This window comes from Mauremys reevesii, linkage group 4 (genome assembly GCF_016161935.1).
Source record: "Mauremys reevesii isolate NIE-2019 linkage group 4, ASM1616193v1, whole genome shotgun sequence".
NCBI classification, from domain to species: domain Eukaryota; kingdom Metazoa; phylum Chordata; order Testudines; family Geoemydidae; genus Mauremys; species Mauremys reevesii.
Window position 1 is genome coordinate 72,745,318 of NC_052626.1, and position 17,969 is coordinate 72,763,286.

At 51.1% G+C, this 17,969-nt stretch overlaps 1 protein-coding gene across 4 annotated transcripts in view; it reads left to right on the forward strand.

Annotated features, from left to right (window-relative positions):
- CHRM4 (cholinergic receptor muscarinic 4) overlaps window positions 1-17,969 on the forward strand; it is a 39,680-nt gene that overhangs the window by 19,785 nt on the left and 1,926 nt on the right. The window contains exons 1-2 of one of the 4 annotated variants that reach the window (XM_039533520.1): window positions 5,569-5,620; window positions 16,084-16,125. Coding sequence is in view for 3 of the 4 variants with exons in the window: in XM_039533516.1 (XP_039389450.1) it covers window positions 16,084-16,176 (93 nt within the window). In the remaining variant the exon portion in view is untranslated. Of the gene's footprint in view, window positions 1-5,568; window positions 5,621-16,083; window positions 16,177-17,969 lie in introns of those variants that run through there. The other 3 variants (XM_039533519.1, XM_039533516.1, XM_039533517.1) reach the window with 3 other exon arrangements.

The following is a 17,969-nucleotide window of genomic DNA, read 5'->3' on the forward strand; positions in this document are numbered from 1 at the left end:
AGCAGCAAAGAGTCCTGTGGCACCTTATAGACTAACAGACGTATTGGAGCATGAGCATTTGTGGGTGAATACCCACTTCGTCGGATGCATCTTTGGACTCTTTGATGCTTTTTCTGATCTCAGTTCCTCCCTCCCTCTCCCTCTCTCCCTCTCTCATTCATCTCCCCCACCTGTACTCAGCCAAGACCTTCTGGTAGGTTCACACACATCTTTTGTCTTAGGCAATGGCTTATACTTAAATGTATGTTAATTGAAGGATGAGTTCACACCTATCAATCTCAATGGGGTTTTAACTCAATCGATAATAAGGCTTAATCTAAGTCATAACACTGTTAGGAGCAGGATGGGGAAAGCCGTCTGCTTAGACTACAGGATCATGCCTGTTTACTTGTGCAGAGAGGTGCCTAGCACCGTTCTGAGCACTGAAATGGAATAAATTAATACTAATTCATTTGCTTTGATTAATTAATTTGATATGATTTTAGCAAACATGTTCTATTGTTGCCAGTAGGCAACTTTCATGGGCGCATTTTTAAAAACTGAAAAATAAATAAATCAAGTGGAACTGTGATTCTCAACCCTCCCTTCTGCCACCATTCAACCAGCCTTCCTCATGGACCACCAGTGCCACTAGCCTGTCTCCCTGCCTGCAGCCTGCCCACAAACAGATCTTCCAATCACCTGAATACTTGGCATTGCCCATGTGGTTTGGAGGTGTGGGACTCTTAAAGACTGATGACAAACAGCATGTGTGTGTATTGCTTCAGGTCATACTGTCAGAGACTTTCAGCTCAGTCATGGTAGTGCAGTAATTTTGTTTTCACTTATCAGAATTGGTTGTATAAATAGGAACAAAATCATGAATAATTTACTCAATGAAAAAATGCCCTACCCCATGCTATAAATTATTTGCAACGAGTAATTCCACCAACTCTTTCACTGATCTATTGTTTATAGATGGGTAAGGAGTTAAAAGGGATGCCTTCCAGTATGAAACTGCCAAGTCCGGGGCATTCCTGACAGGGCAAAAGGAGTGACTGCATTTTAAATGAGCAAATACAATTGAATGCTGGTGAACTATTGATTCACCTTTTCTTTTCCCTCTCTGTCTTCCCATTTATTTGCACATGTTAATTATCCAGAGATCACTGGCACATGTGTCTGACACCATCAAGCACTGAACCCTCCCTGCCTGTATGAAACCTGGCCAATTCACTTTGCTAGGAATAGAACCACATTCTTTATTCTTTCTGTCTATCTATCATATTGCCAAGGTGCCTATTACTGGTATCTAAGAGCTACATTTTCACACTCTCTAAGGGGTGTGAATCTGTCAGCTAGAACAATCCCTCACTACATGTAAAGCAGTGCCATGACTCAGTAACTAATTAACAACTATTAGATAAAGCTATTATCACTACAAACCATCACCCAGTTCTCTCTCTCTCTCTCTGTCACACACACACACACACACACACACATACACTACATAAACATAAATACCCATTTATCATTCTCTCCCCCCCTTTCTTGCTCTCTTCCTCTCCCTCCCCCCCCTTCCTCAGAACTTAGTTATCTGCCTGTGCTAATGCTAAAACCTGCATTGCATTTGCAGTTTAACATGACAGAACTAATCCCATTAGATTTTTTACCCTCTCGGCACTTTTAGGAGAACAGAGATAAACAGCAAAAGGCTGGGAACCAGGGTGAAATGACTCTTGCTGGGGCCTTTACAGCTTTGGGCAAATTCCTTTGTCCCTCTCTCTAACCAAAAGATGAAACCTGATTTGTTCTGACCTTTCATTAACCCCCGACCTTTAACCCTCAATGCTATAATGGCAACAAACACTTTCTTCAGCTGCACATGTTGGAGTGAGTGTCCCAGGCACTCTGGCTTTGTCTTCATTGCTAAACAAAGGGTATTTTTACTGTGGGATGACTAATGTGGATTAGCTCTCCCACTGCAAAATCCTGGTGAAGACAAGGGCAGGTAGCTTCTAACTTGAGGCGAGATCAGCACTGTCCCACTTACCTGGGGTTGACTTTGCCTTGCTACATTACTGTGACTGTCCAATGTCCTGATGATGAGTGATGTAAAAAGCCTACATAGATAAAGCGAGAGCTAGATTCCCCCATGGCATCCCCACCACGTGCTGTGCCAGATGGCCCTGGTGAAGCCATGAAGTGCATCAGCACTATGGGAAAAGTGCAGGTTCTTTCTCCTCATCACCAGACCAAAATATGTCAATATCAAACCCCACCTCTGCATTGCAATTAAACACCCGTGGCTGGCCTGTGCCAGCTGACTCAGGCTCATGGGGCTCGGGCTATAGGGCTTCTAATTGCGGTGTAGACATTCAGGCTTGGGCTGGAGCCTGGACTCTAGGATGTTTCAAGGTGAGAGGGTCTTGGAGCTTGGGCTGCAGCCAGCACGAGCCTGAACATCTACACAGGGGCGGCTCCAGGCCCCAGCACGCCAAGCACGTGCTTGGGGCGGCAAGCCGCAGGGGGCGCTCTGCCAGCGCCGCAAGGGCGGCAGGCAGGCTGCCTTCGGCGGCTTGCCTGCGGAGGGTCCGCTGGTCCCGCGGCTTCGGAGGACCTCCCACAGGTGTGCCTGCAGAGGGTACACCGAATCTGCAGGACCGGGGACCTCCTGCAGGCAAGCCGCCGAAGGCAGCCTGCCTGCCGTGCTTGGGGCGGCAAAATGCCTAGAGCCGCCCCTGCATCTACACAGCAATTAAACAGCCCCTTAGCTCGAGCCCCAGGAGCCCGAGTCAGCTGGCACAGGCCAGCCGCTGGTTTTTAATTGCAGCATAGATGCCCTACAGGGCTTAGTCTGCAGCTTTCCCGGATCCAGAGCTAGAGTTGGGGCAGAGCTCTAGCATTCCCACACTAACCAGATCAGAGCTACAGCAGAACCATGCTGCCCAGACCAGAGCTACTTACTGACTCAACCCCACCGTTTAACCTCACTTTATCACAGCCAGAGAAAGGATTGTTTCATTTTTGTTAGAAACAAGAGTGCCATCTGGTGGCTGCTGGATTTAATGCCATCAGGGTGTGATTGGCCAAAGAAGGACACCCTGGAGCTAAGCTCCCACAGAAAGGGGACCCCTGCTGGAATCATGCACCTGGTCAGCAGGACATGGGATAATTGGGACCAATGCAGGACAATGAATCCTAGAACTGTGGTCCCTCTGGAGAGCCCAGGCCATGGGTCTGAGGAAAGGGATGTACAGGGACACTGGTGCGGTGGATGTCAGGGCAAGGGGCCCAATCCCAGACTTTTAGGAAAAGGCTTCCACCTGGAGTTCTAGTGCAGTGTTTCTCAGCCCTGGTCTACACTACGAGTGTAGGTTGAATTTAGCAGCGTTACATCGATTTAACCCTGCACCCGTCCACATGACGAAGCCGTTTTTTCGCCTTAAAGGGCTCTTAAAATCGATTTCTTTACTCCTCCCCCGATGAGGGGATTAGCGCTGAAATCGACATCGCCAGGTCAAATTTGGGGTAGTGTGGATGCAATTTGACGGTATTGGCCTCCAGGAGCTATCCCAGAGTGCTCCATTGTGACCGCTCTGGACAGCACTTTGAACTCAGATGCACTAGCCAGGTACACAGGAAAAGCCCTGGGAACTTTTGAATTTCATTTCCTATTTGGCCAACATGGCAAACTCAGCAGCACAGGTGACCATGCAGTCCCTACATCCCCAGAATGTTTCTACACTCCCCCTATCATCTCCATCCCTGAGGTTATCACAGATTAGAAAGTAAAAAAAAAATGCACTCTCAATTACATGTTTTCTGAGGTTATGCAGTCCTCCCGCACTGATAGGGCACAGTGTAATGTATGGAGGCATTCAGTGGCAGAGGCCAGGAAAGAATTGCTGTGTTTGTTTAATGGCAAAAGTATCATGCCTTGCTAGTGATCCTGTAGTGTAGTGGTTATCATGTTCACCTGACATATGAACTGTCCCTGGTTCAAAATTGGGTGGAAACAGGTCCTTTCCTGTTCCTTTTTCTGACTCTCCTCCTGCATTTTTAGTCTCAGAATAGACCCCACTGTGAAATTTTACTTTGAATTATATAATTTATGAGTTAAATAATATGGAAGCTCTCTAAGTTATAGTCCCAGGTTCCTTACCCTTTCCGCTGCTCTGATACATTAACATTTTTGTTAGGGGTCGGGGAAAATTTTCATGAAGCCTTTTATAGGGACTAATGCTATCTAGGACTCTGAAATAATCTTAACATGGCCCACAGAGTGCAATCCTTCATTCTGGATTTGTCATTCCACAAGTTGAACTGCTCCTTACTACTGTCCAGGCTTCATTAGGCATGGGAGCAAGGGGCAGGCTGGGGTAGGTGCGACCGCACAGTGCTACCGGCTGGGAGAGCAGCCTGAGGCAGACGCCTCCAGCTCACATGATATTCCAGGCAGGACTGAATCTCCATGAGACAAAACTTAAAGAAGAGAATGACCTGGAGTCACTCCCATTCGGTGCTCTAAGAGGAGGATAGCCATGTCTGTCCAGGCACCCCTGATTGACCTCACCGAGGTCTGCCAGCTGAGCAGGGCTGAGCGGGACCCCGGTTGGCAGGAGCCAGTGGACGGAGTCCCAGACCAGCAGCGGGCTGAGGCCCTCACCCCGCTGCTGGTCTGGGTCTCCGTCCGCCGACCTGCTCAGCCTGCTGCCTGCCTGGGGTTCCGATCATCCAGGCAGGCAGCAGGCTGAGCGGGTCCAGTGGATAGGACCCTGGAAAAAAGGTGCGAAATGATTGTCTGCTGTTACTTTCATTGGGGTGGGAGGGCACTGAAGACGTACCCAGAACCACCCGTGACAAAGTTTTTGCCCCATCAGGCATTGGGAGCTCAACCCAGAATTCCAATGGGCGGTGGAGACTGCAGGAACTGTGGGATAGCTACCCACAGTGCAACGCTCCAAAAGTCGACACTAGCCTCAGTACTGTGGACGCACTCTGCCGACTTAATGGTCTTAAGTGGGGACACACACAATCGACTGTATAAAATCGATTTATAAAAAAACAATTTCTATAAAGTTGACCTAATTTCGTAGTGTAGACATACCCTCAGTGACCAGCCCATGGACTGGCACTGGTCCCTGAGAGTCCCTGACACAATTTAAGAAGGCAGCAACCGGTCTCTGGTATCAAAAAGGCTGAGAAACACTGCTAGTGGACAGTCACACAGTCTATTTGCAAAGGCCCAAACCTGTGAGCAGCCTTAATCCTGTGGCATCCCCCTTCTGTTGCCAGGAGGGAGTGGGGGACGTTGGAAATTGGAAGACGGTGATGGCTAGCCTCTGGGGTCTGGGCTGGCTGCCGGAGGATTTCTTGGTGGAGTTGACGATGCCGTTTTCACCTACAAAGCACTAAATTATTGGACAACTGGCTTCCTGAGAGATGCCCTTTTTCTCCATGGAATACTGCAACATCCACAATTCCCAGAGGTGTGTGGTGTAATTGTGATGCGGCTGGAGCTGAAATTGTTCTAGGCCAAGGATCCAGATCTCTGGTATTTGCTTCCTGCTTTGATTTGCTATAAGCCAGGAGTCAGCAACCTTTCAGAAGTGGTGTGCCAAGTTCACTGGAATTTAAGGTTTTGCATGCCAGTAATACATTTTAACGTTTGTAGAAGGTCTCTCTCTCTATGTCTATATTATATAAATAAACTATTGTTGTATGTAAAGTAAATAAGGTTTTTTTAAATATTTAAGAAGCTTTATGTAAAATAAAATTAAAATGCAGATCTTACCAATTTTGTGTGATCCTTGCCTGGGATCCTTGTCTGGGGTTCCAGCCACCAGCCCCGCTCAGCCTGCTGCCAGTCTGGGGTTCCATTCACTCAGCCGGCAGTGGGCTGAGCGGGGCTGGCGTGGGGCTGGGTGGCTCAGCCTGCTGCCAGTCTGGGGTTCCGGTTGCTGGCCCCTTGCCAGTTGGGGGTCCCAGCCGCTGGCCCTGCTCAGCCTCCTGTCAGTCTGGGTGAATGGAACCCCAGGCTAGCAGTGGGCTGAGTGGTGCCAGCAGCCAGGACCTCAGACCGGCAGCAGACTGAGCTGCTTAGCCTGCTGCTGGTCTGAGGTCCTGGCCACCGGCCCCACTCAGCCCACTGCCAGCTGAGTGAATGGAACCCCAGACCAGCAGCGGGCTGAGCAGGGCCAGCAGTTGGACCCCAGGCCGGCAGCAGGCTGAGCGAGGCTGGTGGCTGGAACCCCAGACAAGGATCCCAGGCCCTGCTCAGCCCACTGCTGGTCTGGGGTTCCGTCCGCAGCTCCTGCCAGCCAGGATCCTGGCCACCGGCCCCCCTCAGCCCGCTCCCAGTCTGGGGTTCTGCTCACCCAGACCGGCAGGAGGCTGAGCGGGGCTGGCAGCCGGAACCCCAGACCGGCAGCAGGCTGAGTGCTGCTGGCACCTCAGACTGGCAGAGGACTGAACCACTCAGCCCACCGCCGGCCCCGCTCAGCCTGCCGCTGGCTGAGTGAATGGAACCCCAGGCCGGTAGCGGGCTGAGCAGCTCAGCCTGCCGCCACTCTGGGGTTCCGGCTGCCAGCTTCTGCCAGCTGGGGTCTCAGCTGCTGGCCTGCTCAGCCCGCTGCCAGCCTGGGGTTCCCTATGGGTCCCCAGGCCGGCAACGGGCGCTGAGTCGGGCTAGTGGCCCGGACCCCGGCTGGCAACGGGGCTGCAGCCAGAACCCCAGAGTGGCGGTGGGCTGAGCTGCTCAGCCCACCACCACGTGCCATCAGAAATCGGCTCGCCACCTTTGGCATGCGTGCCATCAGTTGCCGAGATATTTAGAGCCTCTCAGACTGTGTCACAAGACTTACCGTTCTTACAGCATTTCCTGGAGGGGAGGAGTGAAGGTACGGGAGGGTTTTCTGTGACTTGGAATGTTGTCAGGGTGGCTACTTATTAAGATTTATGACCTATGGGTTTGTGCCTTTATCCCATGTGATATACTTAGAGGTTCAGATCAGTATATGTAAACTGTAATTAAATAAATACATCAGCCTCTCCTCTATTGGGGCGGAAGGGAGTCCATAGGGCTCAGCGTCTTTTCAAGCTCTGCTCTTCCTCCAAAGGTCTTGATTTAATAAGCCCAGATCAGAAGCCGATCTCCTCTGGGAGGGGATTACACTCAGATACTTTTGAGAAACTAATTGGTTTAGCTAGTTCATCTCATTCCCATATGTACATGTTCCTCTCTGACAAATTTGTTAGAGTTTGTCTTGATTTCTGGTGATGATTCTTGTTGAGCAGATACATTATGTGGAAGTATGTTTAATCTGTATGCTTGCTGTACACCTTCAGGGAGTTAGCTTCAAATCCTGCATTGATCAAAAATGAATGTCTCTCCACTTAGCCCCAAAACAAAGCCAACATGCAGTTTAGCAGAACTGTTTGTCTCTGGTCAGAAGAAAGCAGGACTGGAATTGCACGGGCGAGGTGGATCAGAGTTAAGCTGCATTGGGCAGAGATGAGTGTGAGGGAGCCCCGTACTGGATAGCAGATGGTGCTGCAAATTGGAATCGAGATGTGTGCAACGTTCAGGGGCCCAGGGAGGGCAGGGCTGGAATAGCAGGGAGGCTGTGAGTCAGATTGAGGGGCATTCATAGGGCTGGGTGCAGATGGGCCCAGGACTAAAGTAATGAAGGGGGCCTGCAAGGTAGGACTCTCGTCTCTGGTTCCTTCTCAGTCTGTGGCAACATGATACCAGGGCTGGGTTTTAGTAATACTTCGAGGGAAGGCAGCTTTGTCTAGTGATTAGAACAGCGGCTGACACATCAGATGTCTTGGGTTCTAGCGGGGCAGCTGCCCAGGGTGCAAAGCCAGAGACGAGGGCAGAAAAATGGGATGGCCGGGAAAAAAAACAATAGGGGGTAGAGCTCTGCAGAGCGACTGAGATCCCATGTGTCCCACCAGACCCACTGCCATAATAGCGAGAGCAAGATAAAAATTCAACAAACAATGTGGGAGCGAGTGGGAGTGGCTATTGCAGGGAGGGACAGGAGCAGGATAAAGAAGTAGTCCCATGCAGGGCTCTTGCTTGTTCCATGCGCTAAAATACCTAGTTACAGCACTGGGTTCTTGTACTGGCTTTGCCACATGCTTGCAGTGTGACCCTGGGGGAGCCCCTTCATTTCTCTGTGCCTTGTTTACTGAGCTGTAAAATGATAGGTGCAGTGACACCTGTTTCCAAAACAGTTTAATTCTAAAGGGTCGTTTTTCAAAGGCTTCTAACTTAATCTCTTACCTTGTTAGCTGAAATTTGGCCTGTTTATTATCGGACTGGGAGTGATTTTTGTTGAAAATAGAGCATACGCAGCTCAGCCATTTCTGAGAACGAAGAGTGAAAAATTTCAGTGACTTTTTTTTTAACAGTGGTAGAACCTCAGAGGCAAATATGAAACACTTTGGCAGGGATACTTATCCAGTAGTCCAATGACAACTGGTGTCATGGGGCCAAATTACCCGGGATTAAGTTATGCCATGAGTATATGCACTGTTGTTTGATGTGCAATAAAATGAATGCTTCATAGATTCTAAAGCTTGAAAGGACCATTAGATTGTTTAGTCTGCTCTCCTGAATAACACAGGCCATAGAATTTCACCTTCCTCCACAGTTACCTTTGTACTGAGCCCAGTAATTTGTGTATGAATAAATCCGATCTTCTAGAAAGGCAGCCAGTCTTGATTTAAAGACATCAAGAAATGGAGAATCCACCACTTCCCTTGATAGTTTGTTCCAGGGGTTAGTCACCCAGAAGGAAGTGTCACCCATCCAATGGCACTCGTTTTATGTAAATAGAGCCAATGTTTTCATGGACAAGATGATCTCCTAGGATCACAATGGATTTGCTCATGTGCATTAAAAAGTGAAGTGAGAACTCAGTTGTAAGAAGTAGGATAATATGGTGTTTATGGAGCCCTGACTCCTTTTACATATATGGACTGAAACAAAAGCCCATGCATTCTTGATCACACATAGCGCACTGGACAGAGTGTTCAGCTGCTGCCTAGGAGATAATTGCACTGGATGGAATATCTGTGTTTATTTCCTTTTTGTGTACAGAAGGATAATTAATAATACTATGGGCTTTTAAATCATTCTTACCCACCTCCCAGGGGGCTAGTGCCTGCTTGCATTAGTTACTTGACAATGGGGCACCTTCTCAAAGCTCTGTGCATCGCTGACACAAGTTACAAGAGAAAAAGTTTAAATAGCAGCTTATCTGCACCTCCCCCACCCACGACCTCCTGACAGTCTACAGCGTTCAGCCCCTGTGGAAATAAACCTCTCTTCCTCCATGCAGATCTCTAATCCCCTTTAAAGCCCCTTCCAAAGTGTTTTTAGTGTCAAGAAAAGGGCAAAACATTCTTCTGATGTGGAGAATATGGTTCTACAGGTGAATGAAAACTCCCCTCCAAGCCTTTCCCCAAGCCTTGGACTGGCCCTGGCATTGGGGTGGATGTGACCTTTAAGCTTGAAGATCCCGTGCTGAGGCATGTGAGGATTAATTCTTAGCTGGCGACACAGCTGGAGGAGGAATCAGTTTGTGGTTAAGGTGCTGGACTGGCACTCTGAAGACATGGTTTAGCTCAGGTTCCCTGTATGTCTTGTTGTTGGTATTGCCAAAGCACTGATGGCTCCATTCAGGGATCAGAGCCTCATTGTGCCAGGTGTTGGATAAACACAGAACACCCTGCCCCAGAGAGCTTACAATCTAAACTCTCTGGGTAAGGTGCCATTTCTCTGTGCCTCAATTTCCCATCTGTAAAATGGGGATAACAGGCCTTCCCCGTCAGGTCTGTGAGGTGCCCATGTACTGTGTTGGTGGGGGTCACAGAAAGACCTAGATGGATCTTATCTGCAAGGAGTCCCAGTAGCATAAGGGCAGCAGATAGAAAACAACTCATAAATCACAGCTGAAAAGCCAAGAGAGGCATGAGAACAGAAATTGAGTTTGTTCCAGCTTGTTGGTGAGAGTGCGTCTGGGAGAGCATCCGCTGAGTGCGCTGGATGAGTGACAGGGAGTGCAGGGAGCAAATCCAATTGGCGTGGAAGTTTATGGCTCCCACTGGTTGTCATCCCCATGAACCCTTTCAAAATGTCATTTGGTCTGAGCCAAGGCTGCATCTTCCCTCTGACTCCTGTGTTAGTGAGCAGAGAGGAGGCAGCAGACAGAGGAGAGACATAAAGAGAGAGAGATGGAGACAGAGAATGAGACTGGAGGAAAGAAGGAAATGAAAGCGGGCGGGAGGGCCCCACCTCTCCCCTCCACAGCCCATTTCCCATCACCCAGCCCTGATCCTCAGCTCCCTCCTTCTCTCCAGCTCTCCTTCCAGTAGCACCTGCCGCATGAATGTCTCTGAGACTTTGAAACAGAAAGAAATTGTCTGCGTTTGAAGTGAATATCAGCTGGGAAATCTGACAGGGCAGTCCAGGGGGGCCTTGTCCCCTGGGTGCCCTGTGCCTCCAGCCAGCACATCCTGAGCCTCAGAGCTTTTCAGGCAGCACAGCCGGTGATTCAGCCGATGTGTCCTAGGGTGGCTGCAGGGCGAGGTGCAGAGAAGAGCACATGAACAGGGCAGGCACAACAGCCGTCGCCCCCCCCTCCCCCCCCCGCATATTCTGTGCGCACAACCTGAGAAAACAACCTCAGTCTGCAGTCAGCAGTCCGGTCTGTGCAGGGCCCTGATGCTTGAGCAGTAACTTTGGGGATGCCCAGTAAGTGGCGCTCACGGGTCTGGGGTGTGGAGAGTAATAGGGAAGTACCCCTGTTTGGAGGGATTGTGGCTCTGGTGAGTAGCACTGAAACCGACGCTCCCATCCTCTGCTCTCGTACTTCCTGTTTGGGGGAGGGAGGGCAGTCACAGGGAGAGAAGGAAAGAGAATGGGCCAAATTATCTTCTGTTACACTGGTGGAGATCCGCAACAACTCCACTGAGTTAAACGAAGTCACTCTGGATCATCGAGGCGTCACTGAGAGCAGAACAAGACAGGGCTTGTGCACCACCAGCAGCTTGGCTGGTGTGTTCTGCCAAGGTGCAAGTCAGCCCGTAGAAGATGCTCACACGTATTTGTATGGACCTTGCTAAAGACGGGCGTTTGCTTTGCGCTTTACCCAGTGAATTTGGTCCCTCCTCCCATCCCTTGAGGAAAGAAGCCAGACTCCTGTCGCCCAGGCCAGTGTGTTAACCACTAGACAGCTGAGGCCATTCAGGAATGTCAGCATAAACTAGCCAACTCTGCCTGACTTGTAGTTCCTTCGGGCTGAAGCCCAAGCTGCTCAAATGATCCAGGGCAGAAGGGGCTGATGTGGGAGCTGGCCTGAGGCTGGAACCCCAGAGATGTTGAATGGATAAACACCTGGAGTGAGCCCATGCATGGTAAGCACCTGTGGCCCAAGCTAAGGCGGGAGCTCAGTTTGGGGCTTTGTAACTTTGCTTGGCCTGTGTGGTACCCCAGGAGCTGTGTGTCTCTGCCTGACTCTGCCTACACCCAGGAGACTTGTCTGCAGGGCTGTAATGGAGCCTAACAAGGATCCTTGTGTGGCTCTCTGTTACACTAGGGGCCAAGTTTGTTACCTCCCCATGGGCCCAGCCTTCAAAACTGCAGGTCAAGTGTCTTCAGAGGGGCCCAGGACACTTAATCACTCTAGTGATGAATGGACGGCATTAAACAGCCCCTGGGGGATAGGATCCCGCTGGAAAAGAGCTGGGATTCATTCATTCATTCATAGCATAGCATAGCTCCTAAGGCCACAGACACAGCCCACCTCAGGAACCATCCCACGTTCTTTCCATTCGTAGGGGTCAGCAATTGATCCCTTCTGTGTTGGGGCCTGATTTGCTCTTTGCTCCCAGGCCCCTGGGAACTGGCTGTCCCTTACAGGGTGCTCTGCGGGTGCTGAGATGCAGGCTTGCCCTGGTCTCCTGTAGTATTTTTTCCAAAGGACAGAGAGATGGCCCCTGAGGTAACCGGGCCCCGGCTCATTCAAGGCTTTGCAGATGAAGATTAGGACCTTGACCTGGATCTGGAACTCAGCTGGCACCCAGCTCAGCGTGAGTGCTCATGTGACGTCAGTCAGTCTTGCTTAGGTGCTGGTCACCGTGAACTAGCCCCTGGTGTCAAACCCAGGCAGGGGAACTTGCCACAGCCAGTGCATGGATCATTGTCAAAGGGGGCTGACCAGAGAAGAATGATTGATCATAGTCATTTGGCAACCCAGAGGTAACTGGTTACCTATGTCTCTAGGAGCAGTGAGGAGTCAAGCAGAATCCTGAGCCGCTGCCCCACTTCGGTAAAGTGACTGTTACAACAGGGCTTCAAAATGCTTCCTCGCTGACCTGGGCTGAGCTGTAGCAGCTGCTCTATTCACAGGCTCCCAAAGCACTGTGGCTGCACTGCTCGTTTGCATCTGTCGAGATGGCATGCAGCCCTGTGACATGTCTCAGTCCTCCCTTAGTGGCCTCACATTCATGCTGAGTAAAAGGTGCTAGGATCAAATCCCCTGGGGCAGCCCCAGTTGGGGAGAGGAGAAACCCATCGCTGGTCTCTGGGCTTCGTATCCAATGGATGAATGGAGCCACCTCCAAGGACTCCATCTATATCTAGTGGAGGGCAGGGTGGGAGCAGCCTCTCGGTGATCCATGGTGCTGAAGGCTCTGGGGCACGTGGCAGGATTAGCTGTTGAGTATGGGAGCTGCTTCCATGCTGCAGCTGGCTCAGAGACCCAGTGGGAAGGCCCCAGTAGCATGAGGGTGTCTAGGGGTCACTGGCTTTCCTGCTACCACTTTCACAATGAACTTTCATAAAACCAAGAGGTGGGACTCTTCAGAGAGCATCATCCAGCCACAGGGAGGGCCTGCTCCAGCACCCCCTCCCCTGTCCCAGGGCTGCGCTAGGTGACCATCTGGTAGTGGAGGTTTTACCCTCCCTATTCCTTTTGGCTCTAGGTGCTCTCTGCATTCCTGGGCCCCAAAGCGCCTTCAAGCATTGGCCCAGTGGCTTTGTGACGCCTGGTCTCAGAGGTTTGAGTTCCCAAACACTCCCCCACTGCGGACAGCAGCTGAATCTGATTTTCCGCTTTGCATTAGGAAGGCTCCTGTAAAACATTGTTTTATTTGTCTGCAATTCAGGTCAGGTCTCATGGGGCCCTCTCCCCTGGCTCCCTCGCTTCGCTCTCCTGCCTTGCGTTCTCTAGTGTCTGACTGGATCCTGTCATGGCTAATGACACTGAAGCTCTTCTATCCAATGCCTAGTTAGTCCCCCAGATCTAGGGCCCCATTCTCCCCCTGCAGATTCCCAGTAGCACCCAGTGGGCGCCAGTGAATCAGGCCTCTACCAGGAAATGGGTTTAACGGCCTCTGGGGCAGGTTATGTGGGTCGAGCTTTTATCAGCTACACAGGGAGAATCCCCCAAAGGTTCTGCTGCTTTAATGAACTCTCCAGAATGTGTGGCTCTGTAGAGCTCGGCTAGAAATACTGTGAGAGGAGATGGCCTCATTGCCACAGTGTCTGGCCCTGGCTGCATTCTAGAAGTACCGAAGCATTGTCTGTGGCCAAGGGCAGGGTGTGAGACTTGCTGGGTGCAGCAGACCAAGCTGGGGTGTGAATCAGACAGGAACGGTTTCCTTTGCCAGGGTTTGCAGCTCTCACCGGCACTCCTTTCCCTCAGGTCTCCGGATGCACTGTGTGATAAGTGCCTGTAGAGTCAGTCCCTGCCAGGCCACTTTGCATGGACTCTCCTGAGTTTCACTTACAGTTGTGTGTGGGCTGTGGAGTCACGGTGCTGACTGCTTTCTCAGGCAGGCCTCGAAGAGTCACGCTTGCCCCTGGTTTATTCATGCAGTAATTATGGGGCTCTTGATGGCTTAGTGAAGGAGATGGAAATAGCCCCAGGTTGTCAGTGGCTTGGTCTCCTTCCTGCTGGTACCAAGCTGGCATAATGAGACCTGATGTCTCAGTAACTCCCCTGGGAAGGTGGCAAGGGCTGCTCAGGGAGTTAAAGGTGCCAAGGATTTCTTGATCCCATTAACATTCTGCAATAGCTGCCTGCAGCCAAACTAAATAATTGTAGCTACAGGCTGACAATGTGACCCAGAAAGCAGAGCCATGTCTAGTGAGTGAGCTGCATTGGCTTAGGGTGTGCACGTGTTTGTTTGCTGGGGTAGGGATAATCCCTGTGCAGGCAAGGCTGTCCAGTGGGGGCCGGGGGGGGGTAGATAATCCCTCTGTCTCTTGTTGGAGAGAACGGAGGGTCTTGACACTAACTGTGGGGTGAGAGGCCAACAGTCCCAGCCCAGGGTGAATCTTGGTTGGGTTAATCAGACTGCAGCAGATCCACTCCTTAGTGAGCTATTGATCAGGTGCAGATATGAGTTAGTCACTCAGGGTATGCCTGCATTGCAATTAAAAACCAGCAGCTGGCCCATGCCCGCTAACACGGGTGCATGGGGCTTGGGCTAAGGGGCTGTTTAATACCAGTGTAGATGCTCAGGCTTGGGCTGGAGGTGGGGTTCTAGAACCCTGCAAGGTGGAAGTGTCCCAGTGCTCAGGCTGCAGCTGGCATGGGCCTGCAGGGGGTGTCTGACTGCAGTGTAGACATATCCCAAGTGACTGGCTCATTTGCTCATGAGACTCTGAAAATCAGACATCAAGCAAGATGCTGTGCCAGGGCCAGGGGGTTAAATGCAGCTCTGCCCAGGTGCAGCCCCTGTCCCTGGGTTTCTCCTGGGGGACAGGGAGTGCAGTGTGGGAGTGAAAGGCCCCTGGTATCTATGATGGGTATCCTGTGTCTGTGCAGTGAGACGATGGGGAGAGCTGCATTCTGTGGCTGGGACTCTGCGCGGTTCCTGTATGTTACAAGAGCATGATGAGGATTGTGTGGTGGGGGAGGGCATCTTGTTAGACTTCACTTGTGGGTGTCAGAAGGCATAGAAGGTGCATTAGGCATGAGGGGCAGGAGTGTTATGCGGGAGACCGATGGGGAGCAGCTGCTGGGGTGGACCTTGATGAGAGAGGATCAGGCAGCAGATGGGGTGATGTGCTATGTAGAGAGGGATGTGGCAGATGATCAAAGAGCACTTGTACTTCTAGCATGAGACAGGTAGACCCTCTCCATCTCACACAGGTTTTGACCCTTGGGGGCACAGGTGTGGCTCACGCTCAGACCCACTGACAGTCTGGTCTGTCACTCCGGTGCTGGCATGCTGCCCGACTGGTCAGCCTCTGGTGAATACCCTGCCTTGGGGATGTGTACACAGCAGCTGGGAGGGGCTTGCCAGTGCAGACAGGCAGACACGTTAGCTCTGCTCAAGCTAATATGCTAAAAATAGCCCAATGGCACAGCTGGTAGCCCAGGCTAGGCACTTGAGTACAGTCCTGCCCGAGCCCTTGGGTATGTACTTGGGTGGCTAGCCCGAGCCACCACCTGGGCTGCTGAGCCACAGGGCTATTTTTAGTGCACTAGCTTGAGCAGATGAGTGGCTATCTACCCGTGCTGGGAAGGACTTTCCCAGCTGCAATGTAGACCTGTCACTTGGTGTGATGCTCAGCTGGGCCTGGTGATTCAGTGGGAGTACCAGCACTCCAGCCCCACTCTGCTGCTCTCGCCCTGCCCTGTCTCAGAGAGGGGAAAGGATGCAGCTCGGCAAGTTTGACACTTACATTAGGCCCAGGGCTTTACTTAACATATTTTTTGTGATAGACTTTAAAGAATCTCTCATCCAAGCCCTGCAGCCTCCCCCTACTGAGCCCTCTGGCAAGAAACTGCACATGGACTGTAGCTCCAGGAATCCCTTGCCCAGCAGGCCTCATCCCTCTGCCTGGCCTCTTACAGACTCAGCCTGCTGAACATCGGCTGCCTCTCTGACCACCCTACTGCCTGGGTGCGCCTAGGAGGGGCAGGTGCTCAGCCATTTGTTGGACAGTGAATATTGTTGGATACACGCTGATGTTCAGAGCTCGTCCCAGATGCTGTATCTCCTAAAGGGGCTTCTCAGTGCTGCAGGTCACACTCTCATTACCTGATCAAGGGTCTGCTCTTGTCTCTCTTCCAGGTCTTGCTTTCCAGAAGGAGCCATTTGCTGTTGGAGACCCACGTGAGTTCTCCCCACACCCCAGCACAAGCTTTCCCAGGATGCCAGGCCCTGGTGTAGCCCATTATTTTGTTTGGGTCTGCAGTGGGGTCACACAGGCCTAATGATCCTCTTTCTCTTCCCTGTACCCCCTCTCCCCCAACGGTACCATGTGAGACAGGGACACAACCGAGGCAGTGACATAGACATGACAGCCCAGTGCTCGCCATTGCCCTGGCCGGGGAACTGGCTTAAGGCCACTAGAATTGCTACAGTGAACAGGGTTGTACAACCCCCTGGACTGCACCGCTCCTGAGGGCTGAAGAACATCAGTGGCCAGCGGGGAGATGGAGAGGAAGGTTGCTCAGCTGCTGCCCAGGCTGGACCTGTCCTTTAGATAAACCCTGTCTGTGTTCACTTCCATGGCTGTTGGGTTGGCCCCTTTCACAAGCACCCAATTCCCTTTTAAAATCTTGGGCAGAACGGTAGCGGGGCTGTTCAGAGAGAAGGCCAAATGTCCTTCCTGCATTCACCATCAGTTTCCATCGCTCTCCTGAGATCTGGTAAAACACCGGCTGAAAATGGTGTTTCAGCAGGACAGGAAGCACAAGAGACCTGAACGTGCTGCTTTGCCTTGCCACAAAAGAGGAGCTACTGCAGCTTCCCACCCCACCAAGCCATTCTCACTCTGCTTCATTTTCCCACAGAGTCCATATAGCCCCATCAGGGTCTTGCAGGGATCAGGGGCCCTTTCAGGGTGAGTCACCCAGCACAATACAAGAAGCAGACAGCAGAGGGCAGGATTTCCATAGCAAATGCCTTGAGTATGGGCTGGGAGCTCTGTTAGCTGGACCCTTCCTTTGGCTTCACTCTTTAGAGCTTCCCTTTGGAGCTTTTTGTGTCTCCATAATCACAAGCAATGATTAAAAACAAAGCCAAGAGATGCTTCCAAGGCTGTTCCGCTTTGGAACACAAACTGCTGCCATGACCAGCTCCTGGGGAGAGGGCTGCAGGGGCAGATGGGAATGGTACAGCACAATGAGATTTTCAAGCATTAGCAAAAACAACACTGGCCTGGGAAAATGCTGAGGTTTAAAGAGACACGACTGCTCAGGCTGTGCAATCGCTCACTCAGCCCAGACTCTCCCTCCACTCTCTCACAGTGGCTGCTTTTCAGCTACAGCTTCAGTTATGGGGAGGCAACAAGAGTCTTTTCTCCAGGTTGTGAGTGAGGGAAAGAGGCCTGAATTCACTCCGTTCCTCTGGGTGCAGCATGCAAGAAGGGGATTGGACCTGTTCTGCTGCTAGTTACACTGGTACCATCCCAGTAAAGCCAGTGGAGTGTAAGGGGTATAAGTGAGCAAAACTTGGCTTCCTCTTGTCTTAAGTCTGCATCATTTCCCCAGCTCATTAATATAGATGTAATAAGAAGAAAGGCCTATGAAAACCAAGATGCCCTGTCTACATGCCTCAGTCCTGACTTACAGCATTCCTGCTCCTCTCCCATTATTCTTCCCCCTGCTATTCCAGCCCTGGGCTGTTCACACACAGTTCTGTTCATACATCTCAGTCCTAACCCAGAGCCTCCTGTTAGTCCAGCCCTGGGCTCCTCTCATACAGCTCTGCTGATGAATCTCCATTGTTTTAAAAAGTCTAATAGGGCCAAAAAGGGTATCAGTGTGGAGCTAGAGGATATGGGAAGAGGTGGTGATAGGAGAGAGAAAATTAGGGAGAAGGGGATAAAACTGTCCCATCCTTTTTTGCAAAACCAGAGACAACATACATAAAAAAATATGGTTAAACTCATAGGAAACTTGGTTAAAGGAGCCCACAACTGCAGAAGCAGGAGGGCAGAAGGGAGAAGGGTG